This window comes from Eulemur rufifrons, chromosome 17, assembly GCF_041146395.1.
Source record: "Eulemur rufifrons isolate Redbay chromosome 17, OSU_ERuf_1, whole genome shotgun sequence".
Classification (NCBI taxonomy): Eukaryota; Metazoa; Chordata; class Mammalia; order Primates; family Lemuridae; genus Eulemur; species Eulemur rufifrons.
The window spans coordinates 52,295,152-52,316,301 of record NC_090999.1 but is presented as its reverse complement, the minus strand read 5'-3'; the positions used below and the strand labels follow the sequence as shown (position 1 = coordinate 52,316,301).

At 34.7% G+C, this 21,150-nt stretch overlaps 1 protein-coding gene across 3 annotated transcripts in view; it reads left to right on the top strand.

The window, feature by feature from the left end:
• Positions 1–20,837, top strand: part of HOMER1 (homer scaffold protein 1) — a 111,702-nt gene extending 90,865 nt beyond the window's left edge. Inside the window, exons 6-9 of one of the 3 annotated variants that reach the window (XM_069492255.1) lie at positions 6,639–6,795; positions 11,065–11,175; positions 11,795–11,875; positions 18,447–18,635. In XM_069492255.1, the coding sequence (XP_069348356.1) occupies positions 6,639–6,795; positions 11,065–11,175; positions 11,795–11,875; positions 18,447–18,635 (538 nt within the window). Of the gene's footprint in view, positions 1–6,638; positions 6,796–11,064; positions 11,176–11,794; positions 11,876–18,446 lie in introns of all 3 variants that reach the window. The other 2 variants (XM_069492256.1, XM_069492257.1) reach the window with 2 other exon arrangements.
• Positions 20,838–21,150: the final 313 nt, after the last annotated feature.

Genomic DNA, 21,150 nt, shown 5'->3' with positions numbered 1-21,150 from the left:
CATTTCTGTCAGGGATCATACTCCTTCATTTGAAGAACTTCCTTTAATAGTGCTTATAGTGCGTGTCTACTGGTAATGAATTCTCCAAGCTCTTGTTTGTCTGAAAAACTCTGTATTTCACCTTTATTTTAAAGGATATTTTCCTAGTATGTAGAATTCTGGGTTGAGAATTGTTTTATTTTAATACCATCACTCCATTGTCTTCTGGATTGCATAGTGATGAGAAGCCTACTTATACAGTAGTCCCCCTTAACCATGGGAGGTATGTTCTAAGACCTCCAGTGGATGCCTGAAATCGTGGATGGTAATGAATCCTATATATATATATATATACACACACACACACACACACACACACACTATGTTTTTTCCTATACATACATACCTGTGATAAATTTTAATTTACAGAGTAGGCACAGATTAACAACAATAACTGATAATAAAGTAGAACAATGATAACAATATACTATAATTATGTATAATTAGTTACCTGAATGTGGTCTTTCCCTCTCAAAATAACTTATTTTAATATATTAATGATATTTTCAGACTGTGGTTGACTGCAGGTAACCGAAACCACAGAAAGCAAAACCATCCATCAGGGGGACTACTGTAATTGTTATTTTTGTTCTTCTGTATTTAATGTTTTTGTGCTTTTTAGATCTGTGGTTTCACGTCTTTTATTTTTATTTTTTGAAAATACTCAGCCTGTATGTCTTCAAATATGTCTTCTACCTTCTTCTCTCTTCTCCTTCTGTGATTCCAATTACACATGTTAGACAGTTTAATATGGCCCTTTATGTCTTGGTTACTGTTTCTTTTTTTCTCCTTGTGTTTCAGTTTGGCTAGTTTCTATTCATCTGTTTTCATGTTCACTGACTTTTTATGAAGCTATGTCAGTTGCACTGAGCCTGTCAAAAGTATCCTTCATCTTTATAATCATGTTCTTTATTTCTAACATTTCCATTTGATTCTTATAGTTTCTATTGCTCTACTAAAATTTATAATCTGAGCAAGCATGATGTCCTCCTTTTCCATCAAAGCCTTTAACATGGCTATCTTACTTCTTTGTTTCATATATCCAACATCAAGTTCATATATCCAATCATCCAAGTATGATTCTGTTGATTGCTTTCTCTGTTGGTAGTGAGGGGGTTTTTTTCATGCTTTTTCGTACATCCTGTAATTTACTGAATGTCAAATGTTGTGTGTAGGGCAGTAATGGTAAATAATATTTCCTCGTAGAAATGGGCGTGATTCTTATTCTGCTAGGTTATTAGTATGGGACTTAAGTCATTCTATTCAGGGGTTGAACTGGATTTGGATTTTGTTGTTGCTGTGGTTACCATGAGTATATCATAGCCTTCACATTACTTTGTGCTTAGGGTTGGGGCTGGGTTGCTAGAGTATTTTTCTTGCTGTTCCACACTCATCTTTTGGTCTTTCTTATGTGTGTGCTCCTCAGAGGAGATCTGTCTCTAGAGTTTTGACCTCCCACAGTGGAAGGTTGCTATCAGCTTGGTGGTAGAGGATAGGATGAGGTTCTCTGTTGTCTTTGTCCAGCCTGTCTTAGGTAAGCCCTATGTCCCGGCGTCGCAGGAGTGGGGCTTTCCCAGTGATCCCACCCCTCTCCCAGTAGCAGGTAAATTCAGCCTTGTGTATTTGAGAGTCTTGTGTAGGATTTTCCTGCCTTTCTCCCAGAGGTTAGAGACTTCTGAGTCCAGAACTATGTTCCTCCCACAGAGTTATAGAGTTTTATTCTCTTCGTCCCCAGCCATAACAGGTCTTCAGCTGTGTCCAGCGAAGTGGGGAATGACAGAATTGGGGGGTACTCTTCTCCCAGTGGCTTAAGGTTTTTGTCCCATGGAGGAGAAGGGTCCTGGCCAGGCATTATGACTTTCCCCCAGTGGTGGCCTCTCCCTTTATCCAGGATCCTTTCTCTAGTCTCCCTCCCTGCCTCTAGTCTTTCTCCTGAGTACCTGCTAGAAGTCAGTGGTAAGGAGCCTGCAAGAGGTTACAAATGCCCCTCTATCTGTGGCTCCCAGGAGTCTTAGAAATGCTTTTGTTAGCCATCTTGCTCACAAATAAATACAGTTCCAAATATGAAATCGTGATATTACCTTCTTGATATGGGTAAAAAATACGTTACACTTACCTAGATTTTACCATTAATCTATAGTATATTTTGTTTTAAAATTTTACTAGGTTTGTATCTTAAACTTGAGCCTCCTTGAGTCTAAATATCAACCAAATATTAAAATACTGGAAAATCCTAAAATGAATTTGAAGAGTGTGCTAACTTACTTTAAACATATACTTCAACAACTGAATCTTTTAAAATAATTGATGGGGTATTATAACTACCTGGACTGATCATATAAAAAGTATTCCTGCCAGTCAGCATTAATTTTTAAATTACACTAAAACAAAGCATCTTATTCATGAATAACAACCTTTTCTTAAACAGGTTTTTTGTTTATTCTTCAAGTCCCAAATCTCCTGTTTTATACATGAAAATCCTATTATCTTATATGCATCCAGGAGAGGTTTAAATTGGAAGTCAAGCTGGGTGTGGTGGCTGTAATCCCAGCACTTTGGGAGGTCAAGGCAGGATGATTGCTTGAGGCCAGTATTTCGAAACCAGCCTGGGCAACATAGCGAGACCTCATCGCTACAAAAAATAAAAAAATTAGCCAGGCGTGGTAGAGTGCACGCGTAGTCTGAGGCAGGACAATCGCTTGAGCTGAGAAGTTCGAGGCTGCAGTGAGCTATGATAACACACTACACTCCAGCCTGGGCAGCAGAGTGAGACCCTGTTTCTAAAAAATAAATAAAATAAAATAAAGTAGAAGTCAAGAAACTGCATATGATTTTACTACCCAAGACTAGTGTGAAGTACCATCTTTAATGTGAGGTCCAAAATATTTATGTTTAAAATTTTTATTAGTATTGAAAAGTTAATTAAAAGTTCAGTATATTACAACATTTACTACTCATTATTAATCTTTGATTGGTTTATGCTTATTTCATAATGAATACTTTTTACTTTAATAAATACCTTCGTTTTTCATTTAGTCAGTGTATGGCTAAACATGCACAGATTGGCAAGCACCAGGCTGTACTGGAAAGTAGAAGGATGAGTGGTGTAACTGGAAATACTTGTTGGGGAAGACCTGAATCAGTGAAAGAAAAAAACGCAATCTTATAAACAGATTCTGAATATAGAAAATTTGGGCAAAAATTCATAGAAAGGAAAATAAGAATCTGATTGGGAGGAAGAGATCATCACAGAAAAGCCAGTTTGACTAGAACAGGAAATATAATCTATTTGCTTCAGTCCAGGAAGATAGAGCAGATTGATAGGATACGTAGTGTGGATCTGAAAAAAAATCATTTGTGTTAGCTTGTTTGGGTTGTCCTAACAAATGCTGCAGATGGGGTGACTTAACAGAAATTTATTTTCTCACAGTTCTGGAGGCTAGAAGTCTGAGATCAAAGTATCTGTAGGGTTGTTTCTTCTGAGGCCTCTCTCCTTGGCTTCTAGATGACTGTCTTCTCCTTGGGGGTTCATGTGTCTGTGTCCTAATCTCCTCCTTTTATAACGACATCTGTCATATTGGATTAGGGCCCACCCTAATGACCTCATTAAACCCTGATTACCTCTGTGAAGACCCTGTCTCCAAATATAATCATACTGCGAGGTACTGGGGGGTAGGACTTCAACATATGGATTTTGGGGAGACACAAGTCAGCCCATAACACACAGAATTGGAAAATTGGTAACAGGAGAATTGCTTGAACCTAGGAGTTCGAGGCTACAGTGAGCTATGATTGCACCACTGTACTCCAGCCCAGGCAACAGAGTGAGACCACTGTTTCTTTAAAAAAAAGAAAAAAAAAAAAAAAGTAAGAAATGTAGGTCTAGGACAGCATTGTCCAAAACTTTGTTGTGATGAAATATTTTATATCTCTGCTGTCCAGTATGGTAGCCGCTAGTTGTGTGTGGCTATTGAGTGCATGAAATGTGCCTAATGGGACTGAGAATCTGGATTTTTAACTTTATTTAATTTTGAGCTGTTTAAATGTAAATGTCCACTAGCTAACATTTGGAAGATGCAGATCTTGACTAATCTCTTTATTTGACATATGAAGAACTGAGGATCAAAGTAGTTGAGAGATGGGTCCAAGATCACACAGATAATTATTGAAATAATTGTGAAGTAGGCTGAGTTCTTGAATTCTTAATGTATTTAGTTACCCATAGACTATAAAATTAAACCTAGAGAAATATAATATAAAAATACCTTCATTTTTGTTCTTTCTCCTGCTACAAAGACATGTGGTAATTCATCTTACTTTATAATTGAATGATATTGACAAATAGATTTTAGAAATAAGTATTCAAAATCATTTTTTCTTCTCTTTAATTTTTAAAGGGGTTTGCTATTTGTACATAGCAAGTGTTTAAATTAGCTCACAAGACTTCAGTTGTCAGATTGAAGAGTACATTTAAATAAAACTCATCTCTTCAGAGGACAAACTGATGGGTGGTTTTTTAAAAAAAAAAAACTCTAATTCAGTTAGAGCAGGTGAATTGGTACATGCTTTACTCAGAAAATCTGAATCTGAAAAATCATTTCACAAAGGAAGAATTTAAAAAGATCTTGCTTTTTGAGGATAGAAATGGATTGTTAAATTAATAGCTTGTTTGATTCTGTCCTTTTATGTTTTCTTGTTTTCTTTTTTTCTTTTTTTTTTTTTGAGCGCACATCATCTGCAAGTCCTTTTATGTTTTCTTGAGATTTTCTTAGATAAACTTTAGGAATATTTTTAACTTTTCATTTTAAGCTAATTTTAGACTTACAGAAGAGTTGCAAAAACTGTAGAGAGAGTCCCCATATACCCTTCACCCAGCTTCCCTTAATGTTAACATCTTGCATAACCATTGTATAATTATCAAACTCAGGAAATTAGCATTGATAACAATATTACTAACTAAACTATAGTTTTCTCCAGCGTCCCTTTTAAAAACTGTTCTAGGAACCTATCCAGGATCCCACCTTGCATTTAATTATTATTTCTTCTTTGTTTCCTTCACTCTGTTCTTTAGTCTTTTTTTCATTTTCTTCACACTTTTGAAAATTTTCGATTATTTTGCAGAATGTCTCTCAGTTTCTCATTATCTGACTGAAGTTAGGCATTTTTGGCAAAAATACCACAGAAACAATCCTGTGTTCTTCTCCATGCATAATATCTGGGGGTTTATGATGCTGATATATCTTATTACTGGTGATGAGCTTTAAATGTTGATGATGGAAACTATGATTTTTTTATATAATGTATATTAAAGTTAATATAAAATACCAATCCACCAAAGCATTTGCTTTGTGATGCCAATTTATCAAACACAAACAGTGATTGAAGTTGGTTGTAAGTATCACTAGTTAGTTATGGGATGAAGTTAGTAAAAGTTTACTAATAGAAATAAACTGTGCAGTAATGAGAAATAAAAACAAGTTTTTTTCTTTCAAATGAGGCAAGTCTTTCTTCATTAGAAAGTTAAGAAAGGAATTCTCAAAAGAGAGTTCTTCCCAACTATTAGAATTGTCTTTGTAATAGAAAATTGTCTTAGCTGAGGTACTTAACTCTAGGTAAATTATCAAGTAGAGCATTAAATAAGGAAAAAGGTGATGGCTTTAGTCTTCTTATATCTGTGACACTGGAATTATATCAGAAATCATCATTAGAACTAATTTCTAAGTGTAGCCTATCATATGAAATCAATTTATTGCAGCAAATTTTTGTATTTTTGGCATTTTAAAATTCTGAATAAGATAAAATAAATTGACAAAATTTCAAAAGAAATACTGCATTGCATGTCTCAAACCTTATTGATGTTTAAGCATCCTCATTTGTTTCATTAAGGAATAAAATTTGAGCTGGGTGTGATGCATCACTCCTGTAATCCTGGCACTTTGGGAGGCCAAGGCAGGAGGATCACTTGAGCCCAGAAGTTTGAGGCCAGCCCCATCTCTTAAAAAAAAAAAAAAAAAAAAAGCTTTCTTTTTTTAATTAACCAGGAGCCATGGCATGCACCTGTATGTAGTCCATGCTACTCTGGAGGCTGAGGCAGGAGGCTTGCTTGAGCCCAGGAGTTCAAGGCTGCAGTGAGCTATGATTGTGCCACTGCATTCCAGCTGGGCAACAGAGCCAGATCCTGTCTCTAAAAAAATTTTTTTTAGATTTTAAAAATAATGAAGTTGTACTGTAGGCTTGGACATTCTTAAAAATATAATACATCATTATTAAGTTTTGTTTATAGATGTTTTCAGGATATAATGTTTATTCCTCCAAAGAGAATGGGAAGAAACTCTTTCATAGATACCTGTCTCTGTCACAATGAAGGTGGGAACTATTCCGAGTTAAGCCTAGTGCTTTGGTACTTTTTATATTTCTTCACTTGCCAGATTTTCTTCACTAGGAACATTTCAGTAAAGCATTTGTGTTTTTGTTATTTTGGGGTTGTCTTTGAAAACATCCTTAGACTATAAACCCTATAATAAAACTGAATATTTCTGTCCCTTCAAAGTAACAATATACAGTGTAATGGATAGAATTTTCTTTTTGTTTTATTTTAGTGCAGCAATCAGCAAACACTGGGAGGCTGAACTGGCTACCCTTAAAGGAAATAATGCCAAACTCACTGCAGCCCTGTTGGAGTCCACTGCCAATGTGAAACAATGGAAACAGCAACTTGCTGCATATCAAGAGGAAGCAGAACGTCTGCACAAGCGGGTAATTTCAGGGCTGCTGTCCAGAGGAATTTAGGGCTAACAGGCTTTCTTGATCAGAGGAAATTTGCATATAGATTCAGCACAGAGACATCTTCTAGGGTTATTTGTTGGTTGTCAAAACATATATGTTTTGTGGGTTGTATTACATGGATTTGTTTAGTTAAGAAAAATATTTTCCACAGTTAAAAGGAAGAATATAGTCAGCTATTGATGTCAAAAGACCTGATTGCAGATTCCACTTTGCCAGTTATTAGCAATATGACCTTTAATAAGTTATTTTCCTCTTTCAATTCTGTATTCTCATCTATAAAATAGGAATAATATATTCTCTGTACAGTTCATGTAAAAACTGAGATCCTTAGTTGACATGTAGTTGCATTGAGTCGAAAATACATATTCTGTACAATTCCTGTGAAAATTGTGGCACGTAGTTGCACTGACTCGTTGAGTTGCAATGAGTTAATGAGCTGCTTTTATGATTTTATTTATTGTCTTTTAAAAAAGGAACAATTCAAAAATACAGGTAGAAAATTCCTTATAAAAGTTAGTAATATTAGGCAGGGCGTGGTGGCTCATACCTGTTATCCTAGCACTTTGGGAGGCCAAGGTGGGAGGACTGCTTAAGGCCAGGAGTTTGAGACCAACCTGAGCAAGATAGCAAGACCCCATCTGTACAAAAAATAGAAAAATTAGACAGACATGATAGTACATGCCTATAGTCCCAGCTACTTAGGAGGCTAAGGCAGGAGGATTGCTTGAGCCCAGGAGTTTGAGGTTGCAATGAACTATGATGACGCCACCGTACTCTAGCTCATGCAACAGAATAAAACCTTGTCTCAAAAAAAAAAAAAATTTAAAAAGTAATATTAGAGATTTGGGACAGAAAAAGAAAACCAGGCCGGGCGCGGTGGCTCACGCCTGTAATCCTAGCACTCTGGGAGGCCGAGGTGGGCGGATCGTTTGAGCTCAGGAGTTCGAGACCAGCCTGAGCAAGAGCGAGACCCCATCTCTACTAAAAATAGAAAGAAATTATATGGACAGCTAAAAATATAGAAAAAATTAGCCGGGCATGGTGGCGCATGCCTGCAGTCCCAGCTACTCGGGAGGCTGAGACAGGAGGATCGCTTGAGCTCAGGAGTTTGAGGTTGCTGTGAGCTAGGCTGACGCCACGGCACTCACTCTAGCCTGGGCAACAGAGTGAGACTCTGTCTCAAAAAAAAAAAAAAAAGAAAAGAAAAAAAAAAAAAAGAAAACCAGAAATCCCAATGTCATTAATATCAGAAGCCCAAACAATTACTTATAAAGAATTTTTTTAATTCAAAGCATAGAAATACATTTGCCCAACAGGAAGCAGATGCCACTAATTTCTCTTTTTAAAAAAGATGCCAAGAGATGAACTCCGGGGACAATAGGGAATAGGCTTAGTAACAGAGCACAATTTCAGGTAATAGGACCAGGATCACACGAGAAATAAGATAAAAATGGAATAGAAACAGGGAGGGAAAGTTAGAAACCTGAGTAAGTATCATTCTATCTTATGTATAAAAATTAACATGAAATTTAAAAAAGAACAAAAAAAACCCCAAAAAATTAACTTGTGAAGGGGCAGCAGGGTAAGGAGAGTTGTTTAATGGGTGTGGACTCAGTTTTGCAAGATAAAAGAGTTCTAGAGATTTGTTCCACAACACTGAATATACTTAACACTACGAAACTGTATACTTAAAAATGATTGCAATGATAAATTTTATTACATGTTTTTACCACAACAAAAAACCAAACCTTATCTTCTGATGCTGAACACTAAAAAAAAAAAAAAAACTAACATGATAATTAAGTCATAGCCAATAAATATCCATTAAGCAGCTATCATGTCTCCTTATTATGTAATCTCTTCTTTAAGGAATTTTTGCTCTATATAGTCAATTGAATATCAAAGAATTCAAGAAAAGAAAGAAACAGAATCTTTGTATTTACTTACATATTTATAATTTCCAATGTTCTTTCCTTCCTATAGATCTGAATTTCCATCAGGTATAATTTCCCTTCAGCCTGAATAACTTCCTTTGGCATTTTTTGTGCTACAAGTATACTGGCAACAAATTATTTCAGCTTTCATTTAGACAGGCTTTTGTCTTGACTACAAGTTACATTTTCCTATTTTTTCATATGTCTAGTCATTTTTGATTGTGTATTGGATTTTGTAAATGAGATATAGAGACAGATTCTTTTATCTTTGAATAGTGCTGATTTTTTGTTTCAGCAGGCAGTTAAATTACTTGTGGCTTACCTTGAATTTGTAGAATTGTGGACTTTATGCTTTGTTGGGGTTGGTTTATTTCAATTTTGCTCTAATCCTAGGCTAAATCACTTAATCCTAGGAAATCTTTATCTCTAAGACATAATCCTAAAGTTTCACTAGTAAGCTTGAGGTGTTTACCAAAGTCCTCTATTGGCCGGACTAGAACTTCAAACTGTCTTTTCTGTGATGAGTACCACCACAGCTTAGTTCTTTCTGCTTTTTTTCCACCCCCTCTAGCTGTTCAACTGTTTTAAGGAGTGTCAAAATCCTCAAGCTCCTCAGAGAAATAAGACTATGGTTTCTGCTTGAATTCAGTGGAGCAGTACAGACATACTGCAGAGTGCCTTCAGGCAAAAAGATGTGTAAATGAATATTTCACTCAAAGTGACCTCTTTCTTTCAGCCTTTGGCCCTATTTGATTACCCACCGCAGGCTTCAAACCGTTGATTTTTACGTTTTGCCCACAGTTTGTTATCTATGTGAAAGTTATTCCAATAAAAACTACTCTCTTGCTATCAGAACTGAAACTCCCCTTAGGGAATTTATTATATAACCAGACAAAGAAACCTAATATATATTAAATAATAAGGAAATAGTTTCCAAGATTTTTGAACAGATGCTCAGTTTTATAAACCAGAGGATAGAAGAGCCGTGAGGGCTTGAGCAGATAAGTAAAGGCTTTCTGGAGAAAGTGTGTGCTGAGCTAGGAGTTGAGAGTTTGGTAGGATCTGAAGGGTTTTCAGAGGGAAGTGGGGACAGTCTAGTAAAATCAATAAGATGGGCGTGAACATGGTTTGTTCTTTGCCTGCTTTTAATTGGAAGTACACATTGGGTATCTTGGGCAGTGAGGATAATGAAGTAGGTTGGGGCCAGTGCATGGAGGAGCTGAGAGTTTAGATTTGATATTGTAAAAAAGATGAGCCAATGAAAGCCTTTGAGTGGGGGAGTCACACAGTAAAAGATGAATCTGTTAGCAATTTGCAGAATTGATAAAAATAGGCAAAAGTTGTAATTAAGTCCATTGGGAGGCCATTGTTTTTGTTCAGGCCTGAGTGATAAGGGTCTGTGCAAGGCCCTAATAAGTACATAATAGAAAAGGAGAAAATGATGAGAGTAGAGTAACAGAGTGTAGAGAGTAATTAGATATGTGGAAAAGGCGAGGGAGAGGGATTTACTTTGTTTCCTTAATAGTCTGGAATTTACTTTATTCTAGTCAACCAAAATTTATGAGAGCCTGATGTGTGTAAAGAGCTGTGAGGGCTGTGATGGCAGGGATGTGGGTGGGGGTGTATTTATGTTTACTTCTGCCTATTTTGACTCGATTTTTGCATGGTATAACTTTAAGGAAAAATACTCTTCTCTGTTCTCTAAAAAAATATCAAGTGCTCATTAAAAGTTACATTGCTATTTGGGCCCTCAGTAAATTCTTATTGACTAAAATGTTATCTTATCCATAAGAGGCACTACTGATGTGAAGTCATTCTCGTATCACATGATTTTAGTTGTATTTTAAGCCTGTCTTTTCTTCCAGATTCCCTTACATTTTGGAAATGTATTTGAAAAAATTCTCACTTTTGCAAGGCCAGTTTTCAGAACCCATATTTAATTTGAAGGCTACAGATGGAGGGCAGATGGCCATATCTGATCTTGAATATGTTTTCAGAAGAAATTTTTAAAGAAGACTTTCATTATAGCGATTCTCTACTGTTATTAATCACTTAATTTAAGCTTTCCTAACCTTTTTATGACCAAGCCATATAAATAATTATTTCCTTTGGTCTTTTTCCGTTGTCGTAAAGCTATATCTTTAAAGAATCTATTCATTCCACCCTGAGTGTCTTGATATTTCTCAAAATTTATTTTCGTATATTGATTCTAAATTCATTTTTCACTTATTGGGGGCTTATGTCTTCAATAAGAAACGCTTTGAAATTGTTATTTAATTTAACCTGTGTTCTCATTTAATTTTAGGTGACTGAGCTTGAATGTGTTAGTAGCCAAGCAAATGCAGTGCATACCCATAAGACAGAATTAAATCAGACAATCCAAGAACTGGAAGAGACACTCAAAGTGAAGGAAGAGGTATTTGCTACTTTTCACTTATCTGTAGTCTAACATATGTTTGTAAAATATTAGAGTCTGTGTCAAATTTAAAGTTATTTGATAGAATAAGGTTGTGGGCTTTTTTTTAGGATGAAATTTTTCTTGAGTCGTATTAAGCTTGTTCATATTTTCCCCATGTTTATTTCTCTTGTTACGAATTATGATGAGGCAGTCAGACTGAGATACTGCCTGTTACCTTCTGTATGAGAGTTGCATTTATACAATCAACAGAAAACCATTAGAGGTTAAATGACTTTTATAAGCTGTTGCTTTCTTTGGTTTCCAGTCGAAAGGTTTAGTATCCTAGGAAAGAATTATATCCACAAAGCTTTAAACATTAAAATGTTCAGATTGTTGTTTCTAAGCAGTGCCATACGAAAGATGCCAAGTTTAGACTTGTTTGTTGCTTAAGATTATTCTGTTCTAGACAACATACCTATAAAGATGAGTTCATCCCTGTAAAAGTCAGTATAAAGGAATTTTTTTAAGTCATCTTTTTCAAAGAACTGGGACAATAATTTCAGGGAAAAATAAGGCCTTCCCTTTCCTTGATTTAGTTTTAATGTTGTTGTTAAAGACATTGCTCTACCTTTTCTAGGAAATAGAAAGATTAAAACAAGAAATTGATAATGCCAGAGAACTACAAGAGCAGAGGGACTCTTTGACCCAGAAACTACAGGTGAGCTATACTAAATTTTTTGTTATTCATATCTGCATAGAAAGACATTTTTTCACAAAGTAATGACCTTTTTTCTGAGATTCTATTTTATAGGTTATGGTCATTTTTCTTTTCTAGGACTTCTGATTCATGCCTCATCTTTGATTTTTTAAAAGCTACTTGATAACTTATCTAGGTAGCTTATAATCATCATAGATGATCATTTGTAAGTTAAAAATTTTTAGTAAATTATTTTGGAAAATTTTTTTTAACATGAAAAATAACCCTGGTTTAATGAAAATTTCTCAAATGGATTTCATTCAGTTTAGGAACTCTGCTCATTTTTTTTACAATGAACTAATGTATGAATTACAGCAATAGTTGTGCCCTAAAAGAACACAAGTTAATGCTCCTTTTCTTTCTTCAATCCAATTCATTTTACTCACTTTTTCTGCATTAATAGTATGCTTTCTGATTCTAATTTATATATGAGCATCATGAGTCGGTGGTAGTCAGACATGGCAATGGAAGATTTTTTGCAATTCATTATCAAAATCTCCTGCCAGCTCAAGGTACTTTTCTTACACCCCTATGGTTAGTTGCTACAATAAAGAAGGGTTAGGACCACTTTGGAATAAAAATAAGTATGTGTATAAAGGGAGGAATTTGGAATAAGGCATAATAAGAGGGATCTGATAGCCCAGATTGGAAGGAGGACCTAGATTATAAAAAGAATGGTGAGTGTTTGCTGTCTACCAGACACTGGGCTAAGCACTTCACTTTTATTATGCATTTAATCCATGCAACAGTCTAATAACCCAGATGAAGAAACCGAGGGTCGGAGAGGTTAACTTGTCCAACCTGTATTTAAATGATGACAGTCAAATTCTAAAGCCTATGTCTTTGACCACTGAACTCTATAATAGAGACCCTTCATAAAGAAAACAGGTTCCTTATATAAAATGAAATATTTCCTTCTTCCATTTCCATCACTAGCTTTCAGCAGTCTGGGAAAAAAGAGATTACTTGTTTTGGCTTGCCTTGAGGGCAGTTTTGCACTTCGGGATATTTAGCAATTCGTGGAGATGTTTTTTATTTTCACAACCCAGGGAGGGTGGTGTGCAACTGACACCTAGTAGGCAAAGCCAGGGATGCAGCTAAACATCAGAGTATCCAGCCCAAAATGTCAGTAGTGCCAAGGTTCAGAAACTCTGGGGTAGAACTAAAACATGAAGCATGGAATCTGGGCTGGAATAACGGGGGGAAATTCAGTCTGGTTAGTCTGGTTTTGTCTTTTGTTTTGGTTTTTGAGTGCTTGCCATTATTTAGGTATATGCTAAGCACTTCCATATGTTAGCACGCTAACTCTCACATTAACAGGTGGGGTATCCCCATTTTCAAAGAGAAGACAGCAGTTCAGAGGTGTTAACAAGTTTAATCAAGGCACTTAGCTAAAAAGTAATGTAGCCTAGATTTGTTTGATTCCAAAGTCTCTGTTCCTTCTGCATTACCACACTTCTTCAACAACAAGCACCCAAGCCATCCCTAAAGATTCTTTTAAAAAATCGGTACGTGCAAATTTACATTTTCTCACATATGAAGAGAAACCAAAACAAGATTTATTCATATCAGACTTCTGTGTTGGTACTTTAAATGTGTTTCATCATTGATTGAGCAGTAATTGAATTTTATAGCTGGTACCTGAAATTGTGAATATTAATTCTTACCCATTCTCTCACTGAATATCAAAAATAATTATCAAAAACAGCCTACCTGGAACAGGACAGAGAAGCTTTCAGAAAACCTGAGGATGAATTCTAAAAAGACCAAGCCACAGAAATAACCTATGTTTTTTCCAATTCAAACAAAGTTGCTCTTCTGCAGGCTGGTCCCTCCCACTTACACATCTCCTATTTATCCAAAGTCCCACCCGCCTTAAACCTCTGTTCATAAATTCAGTCCAGAAAATTGGGATCAGTAAATTCCTTGGATGGTAGAGGAACTTCTGAAATTGTAGTACGTGGAATTGGTTCAGAGGTATGAATATGGATAGAAAATTCATAGTTTGGGTAAATTAAGAATATTATAGTTTTTCTAATTTATAAGTTTTTAACATTCGGGAATATTTGGATATTTCTAAATATCAATGTAACATATTTTCATTGTAAAAAAATTTAGAAAAGGTTGAAAACATATACTTAGCAGGTTAAAATCAATCATAATCCCATCATCCTAGGGCAAAACTTTTGGCATTTCCTTGCGGCCAGTGTTTGTTTGGATAATATTATGTCCTTTATTTCTAAGAGGTTTTCTTGTATAAAAGTTTTAAATATTCTGTTCTAGTACGTTATTTTTCTTCTTCAGGAGCTCTAATCATGTGTGATTGGATTGTCTTTTCTTGTTCTATGTTTCAACCAGAACTCTAACCATTTTCCCCACTTTATCTCACTTTCATTCTCTAGGATTTGTTTTTAAATAATAAGTAAAAATTGAATTACAAATGGTTTTTATTCAAATCTATTTTTCCTCGGAAACCTTTATAACTCATTCTTCATTTCTGATATATTTTTGCCTTTTTCTTCTGTTTCTCTCATGGGTTGGATCAATTTTCCTGTATTTTAGGGGGGTTTTTTGCCCATTTTTATTCATAGTTTTTGAACATCTAGTTCAAGCTTTTTTGGAATGCTTCTTTGAGAATATTTAATTCAGAGTTGAGTATTCTGTTAGAGTTTTCTTCTGCTTCATAGTTGGTTTGGGGGGATTTTTAATTTTCATCTACTGAAGTGTTTTGAGTATTTTCTATTTGCTTCTTCTAATAGTTTGGGTAAATGAAGTTTGCTTATACCTTTGCATTTTTTTGAGTAAAATGGCAGTTTGGGATGGTTTATACATTCTTAGTTCAAAAACACCTTCCTTTAGCAGACGTGATGGTGTGTACCTATAGTCCTAGCTACTTGGGAGGCTGAGGCAGAAGGATTGCTTGAGCCCAGGAGTTTGAGGGTATAGTGAACTATGACAGCTCTACTCTACTCCAGGCTAAGCAATAGAGCGAAACCCCGTTTCAATCGATAAATGCATACGTGCTTTTAAAACTCTCTTTTGCAAAGACAATGGGAAGAGAGATTGTGCCCTACAATATTTTAATTTTCTTTTGTCATACAAGATCTTAAATGTCCCTATCTTGCTTCTTTTTACCTTTACCATATTATTTCAAAACAGTCTTTTCTCTTCCTTTTACTGTCTTCTCCTCAGCAGTGTCATTTGCCTTTCTAAGACTACCTCCTCAAGTTTCATTTGTACGCTGTGAAATTCCTTTCTGTAGTCTGCTCTGTGGCTCTAGGGTAGTTTTTTCAGTATTTTGGCACTCAGGGTGATCCTCCTGTTTCTTAAGCTTACCATAGTTCAATCCTAGGCCTTTCATCCTTCTCTTCACTCTTAAGTGCATTGGCCCCCGCATCCCTCCTTTCCCTCTACAAAGGGAAATTGGTGCTTATATTTTCTGATTACAGCTAATTTATGTTTATATTGTTCTCTGTCTTCTGGTTACATTGAAGTCATGAAATTTGCCTGGTTTCATTCCAAATATTTGTTTATATAGTTTTGGGAGGATGGTTGGTAGATTTCAGTGTACATAGTCACATACTCAGCTACCCAGAAATCTATTCTGTTTACTTTATTTCCAGTGTCTTCCTTTTAGAATGTATGCTCTATTAAACAGGTACCCTCTTTGTTATATTTACTGCTTTATCCCCAATGCCTAGTACTTAGAAGATGTTCAGTAACTAATTGTTGAATAACTTCTTCAAAATATGTGTGTCTGCTACCCATTTTTCTGTCGAATTATTAATACTTGTCTTAATGATTTCTATTTCCTATTATATATAAAGATTAACAGTTAATAGGGCTATAATATATCTTACTCATAAGAGCTTACAATGTGAATCAGATGTCAATAAAGACAATTTTTCTGTATCTTTTATTTAGATTAAATGATGTAGGATTTAAATTGATAGAAAATTAAGCTGATCTGGTCCCGTTGGTAGTGGTCATAACTGTTTAAATTTCCTTTAATCACTCTAGTGTTTTAGGCTCCATGTATAACAAATACAGAGCATGACTTTCTGCCCAGTAGGATTTAGACTTTCAGTTTTTGCTTTTTAAAGCATTCAAAAGGAAGTTAGCAATTCCTGCCTACAGTGTTTTTGTCAGCACTGAAGCATGCCTCTCACTGGGTGTCCCTGGTATGTACCTTACATCATTAGAGGAAAAGAGGGAAATAGTAGGTAAAATGGTTACGAGCAGACAAATGAATTTGCAGGGAGAATGAAAGGCAAAAAGGAAAAGGTTGGAAAATAGGGACCAAAAGTAAGACAATTGGGAAGTGCCACTAACCACAACTCTAGTTACATCTTGTTGGCCCCTGTGCTCTAGGTCTATTCTTGCTCTAGGAACATATTCTCTCTGCCTAAAAATAGACTAGCACCATCAGCATTGTATTAGATCCCTTTTGTTACCTAGCTAGTAAAATTCCTACAAACAGAGAGATGGCTTAGAGTAGGAAATTCATTCTAGAGAGAACAACACACTTTTATTAGCTGAGGGATTTTTGTGTTTTGCTTGCTTCCATTGAAAATGTTTGGATGTTTCATTGATTGGCAAAGAAACAAGGGAGCCTTTCATTTTTAGGAAGGCTTTACAGGGCAAACTGGGTGGTGCCTGGTGAAGTGGGTGTTTGCAAGTGAATGACATTTGGTCTATTTTTATAGTTGGAAACATTCTATCCTTAAGCTTATTGTTTAAGCAGGCAGGAGAGCATGCTGTGCAATCAGGAGCGGAATTTTTGCATTTGATCTCAGGATCTCTTTCCTCCCTCATAATTTGCAGCCTCCATGTATTTGACTTCTGAATTTATAAATATTTTATTAGTTTCAGATTCTGTTCTCAAGGTACTAATCTTCACCTTGCAGATTATTCAAAGGGAGGAGATTAGAAACATACCTGGTTAACATCTAACAGTAAATACTTTGAGATTTAGATTGGGATCCTTTTAATTCTTCCTTTATAAATTTTTATAACTATTTGATTCCTTTGTTATATTTTCTCAGGCTGTTGCAACTCATCTGTGGCATCCTTGCTTGAGCCTTGCTCTTTTCTCTGTCAATGTAAACTAAGAGTTATTACTTTCTTAAATGTATTCAAGGCAATTTTCCAGTTTTTTCCTTGAAAGTTTAATTTCTGTGGATATTGTGGGAAAAATTAATTTTTGGGAAAAGAAAGTCCATAATTTGAACACCAGAACTATTTTTTATTTCCTCTTTGTACATTAATTCTTAGTGTTTGTCCTTGTACATATAAATTTTTGCCCAGTTTCAGTGAGCTGCTTTATATTCTGTTCTTTTCATCTAAATTTACCAGATTGTCTTTCAATAATATAATAAAAAGAAAATTTCCACTGTCCTTTAGACTTAATAGAATTTGTTTAGAGATGTACATTTAAATGATGTATTAACATTTGAAACATCTTATTTTCTGAGGCTGATTCATGTTGTGTAACTTAACACCAAAATGTTTTCATTGTCCCATATAATTTACATATTTGAATATAATTTGTGTCAGTCACTTAATTCCTTTTAAATGTAAAAGTGAGTTTTCTAGGAAGGTTATATAACTTTCAATTCGTTGTTTATCTGAATAGCTTATTTAAGGTGTAACAGCTGGCTTTCTGCCATTTTTCTCAGTCTGATTTTTTTTTAACCAAAATTAAATCATTAGTTCAACTTTGTCATTTTATCTTTTTAGACTCACTTTGTCATGCTTGCAAACATTATTTAAAACAATAATAATTTCTAAATAATTTTTAAGTATGGTAGAGTTTTCTGTGTCAAAAACATGTTTTTAAACATTTTTTTCTGACGTGAACATTTGATTCCCTTTTATCATTTTTTCTTTCTTTGGTTTACAGTATATTGAAGCTGTTAGCTTTATAATTCTCTAATATGTACAGTTATATGTCTTCACTACAGTTTTTAGCAGTTGAGCTATATTCTCTACACATGCATTCATTTGATATTGAGGCAAGGCAAAAAATGATTTACATATTCAGAGGATCCTAAAATCTCATTTCAGAGAGTTGCTTTCTTCTCTAAATCTTTGTCCAGAGTTGCCAGTAAGAAAAGAAAGTTATTTTCTTTTTTTTCCCCTCTGCCTGCTTTAACCTGAGACTGCTAACAATTGTACAATTGGAACAGTAGGTGAGCAGCAATAAAAATGAGATGTAAATGATCCGTAAAATGGGTCTCAGTCCTCTCTTGGTATTTGAAGTACCTAGAGTATTACCTGGCACAAAGTCATTAGATTTTTGTTGGATGATGAGACAGGTTCATAAACAAGCCAGTCAATAAAACCACCTGGATCTCTGAGATGGCCAAATTTGAAATCTCCTTAAATTGTGTTAAATTGAGATTCCAAAACTCATCCTGACTGTCAAACTGCATTGACTGCCACAAGATTCGTAATAACAGAAAGCTGTATTGTTTTTAAGTGATGAATTGACATATACATACATATGTATATTACACTTTTGTTTCTGAAGGAAGTAGAAATTCGGAACAAAGACCTGGAGGGACAACTGTCTGACTTAGAGCAACGTCTGGAGAAAAGTCAGAATGAACAAGAAGCTTTTCGCAATAACCTGAAGACACTCTTAGAAATTCTGGATGGAAAAATATTTGAACTAACAGAATTACGAGATAACTTGGCCAAGCTACTAGAATGCAGCTAAGGAAAGTAAAATTTCAGTGCCAATTGATTAAAAGATACACTGTCTCTCTTCGTAGGACTGTTTGGGCTCTGCATCAAGATTGCACAAAAAATTTGAATATCACTCCTCCAGGAGGAGGATCTTTTGAAAATTGGAATTGTATATTTCAGTGTAAATTTTAGAATTCAGCTTGTAGCTAGTTGGGGATAAAACGAGATGAAAAACTTGAACTACAAATTACCTCCATGTATATTATTGGCCATAGTTAACTAGAAAGTTATAAATAGACACTTAATGCAATCCTTTTTTCTGATATTAGCCAATGGGAGAATTAACAATGTCTGGGTCACTTCCCCTTTTTGTGTTCAACACAGTGAAGATTATCTGCTTTTTAAATTAATTTATTTATGATATCTAGAGCTGTGTTTTGTGCAGAAACTTAGTGATGAAAGCCCTGTCTTTTGTTGTAATCTGAATAATTTCTCAGGATATTTTTGCACTGCTGAAAAGCAGTGCCATTACCAATTAATTCTTGCCAGGAGTGAGAGAGAGCCGCATCTTTAATTGAAATATACTATAACTGGGTGTATGGAGTTCTTCCCTTTTTTTGTGCTGGAAGATATTTCACTCTGGTGACTATTCTAGTACACTCTGGTGTTCTCTAATCTTGTCTGTTGTATAGTTTACTTTTCCATATTGATTCCATGTATTTATGAGAAGATATTGTCTCCCATTTTATTACACATTTTAAAGCCAATTAACGAAGGCAGCTGAGTCCCTCAGAAATTTTTCTTTTTAAATTTCTAATAAATTTGACACACAGTACTGAAATACAGCAGCCCGTCCTTAACGGTCTGGTCTAGCAATGTTAAGTATATTTACAGAATATGCAGTTACATTTATTTATATATTTTGCAAGAAATTTTTTCTGAATGATCAATGCATTTCAATTTATGAATAATAATGGTTATCGGGGAACTGTTTATTATAGATAATTTTAAGGTGTATAGCTATTTTAAAGAGGATCCATTTACATCAAACAGCCGATCAGAGGACTATATCTGAATTGTGATGGTGGCAGATGGAGATGGAGTCGTGTGCTCTGTCTGGGTCTTCACATCAATCACATCTTTATTCAAACCTTACAAGGCAATATTCTGAACTGTTAACTAGGCATTTCAAAACAGGAATTCAATTCAATTCAATAGGCTCTTCTCAGTGAACGGGTTTTAATGTTGTTTTGATGTAATTTTAAAAGACTTTTAGCAAACATGCATTTCTTTATATGATATATTTCTTTTATGAAGCTATTTTAAAAGTAAGCGGAGTGCTGTCTAGTCTGCTTATGGAGTAGGAATTGCATCAGAGTACATATATTCTTGCTGTACTATGCCTGTGATGTTGAGGAGGGTCTTTTCTAAAGTGTATGCTTGAGTATCTGACTCTATGGAGTCTATAAATGCACTGACTTTTTGTTTGTACCCCAAAATGATTGAATTGTTAAGTACAAAATTAAGCTAATGAATTAATTTGTAGCCATTTTTTTTCACTCATAAACAGCTACTCAACACTAGACAATTCTGTTTTACATGTATGTGTATGTATATAAATACATACATATTAATTTATATGAGAGTGAAAAATAAATGATTTGCTTTTAAAGTTAGTTTCTAAAGTGAGTTTTCAGATGTTTCTGAAAAGTTTATAACAGACACTTAATCATCATGTATTATATGTGCTATAACATCATGTAAGTTACCTCCATCTATTTTAGGATATTTTCCTCACCTATTTATTATAGGGAGAATAATAGAGATACACATGCTCAGAGCTGAGATATTTCTCTGATAAATCAGGTAATAAAATTTATTTGATTGATGGAATTTTGAAGTAGATGTGATTTTATCCATCAGTTTCTGAGTAACAAAGAGCACCAGGTTTTAATTTAAATAGGGGCTTTAAACTAGGGATCAGGGAATTTAGTTATGAAGAGTTAAAAAAAAAATTTAAAAAACAGTGTAAGCTGTTGAAATGATAAGTGAATTATTTTAATGATGTAATAAAATATTTTTAAATTTTGACATAGTGGTCATTTAATGGGAAAATAACTCACCAAAATGTCTCCACTTGAATTGTGCTGATAATGTGAGACATATGTGTAATTCAATATATACATATACCCATATGTATATACAGAAAATTATTTTTAATATTTTCCTACTGATATGAAATTTAAAATTCGAAATTTTGTGAGTGTTTTCCTTGTCCAATAGAGACTAATTGTTTCTTTTTTTAGTGATTTAACAATTTCTTGAGGGCTGCACCTTTAAATTCCCAAATTGTCAATAGACATGTACAGTATATGGGATAAGGTGGACACAAGTGCACATATAAATAAAATCTTCTTAAGACTATTTTAAACATTCATTTACAGTAGGAAAATATCTAGACATCATCATCTACAAGTCATAATTAGATTGTGTGCCTACTGTAGTTTTTTCCATTTCTGTATTATATAAATAAACATTTGCATATT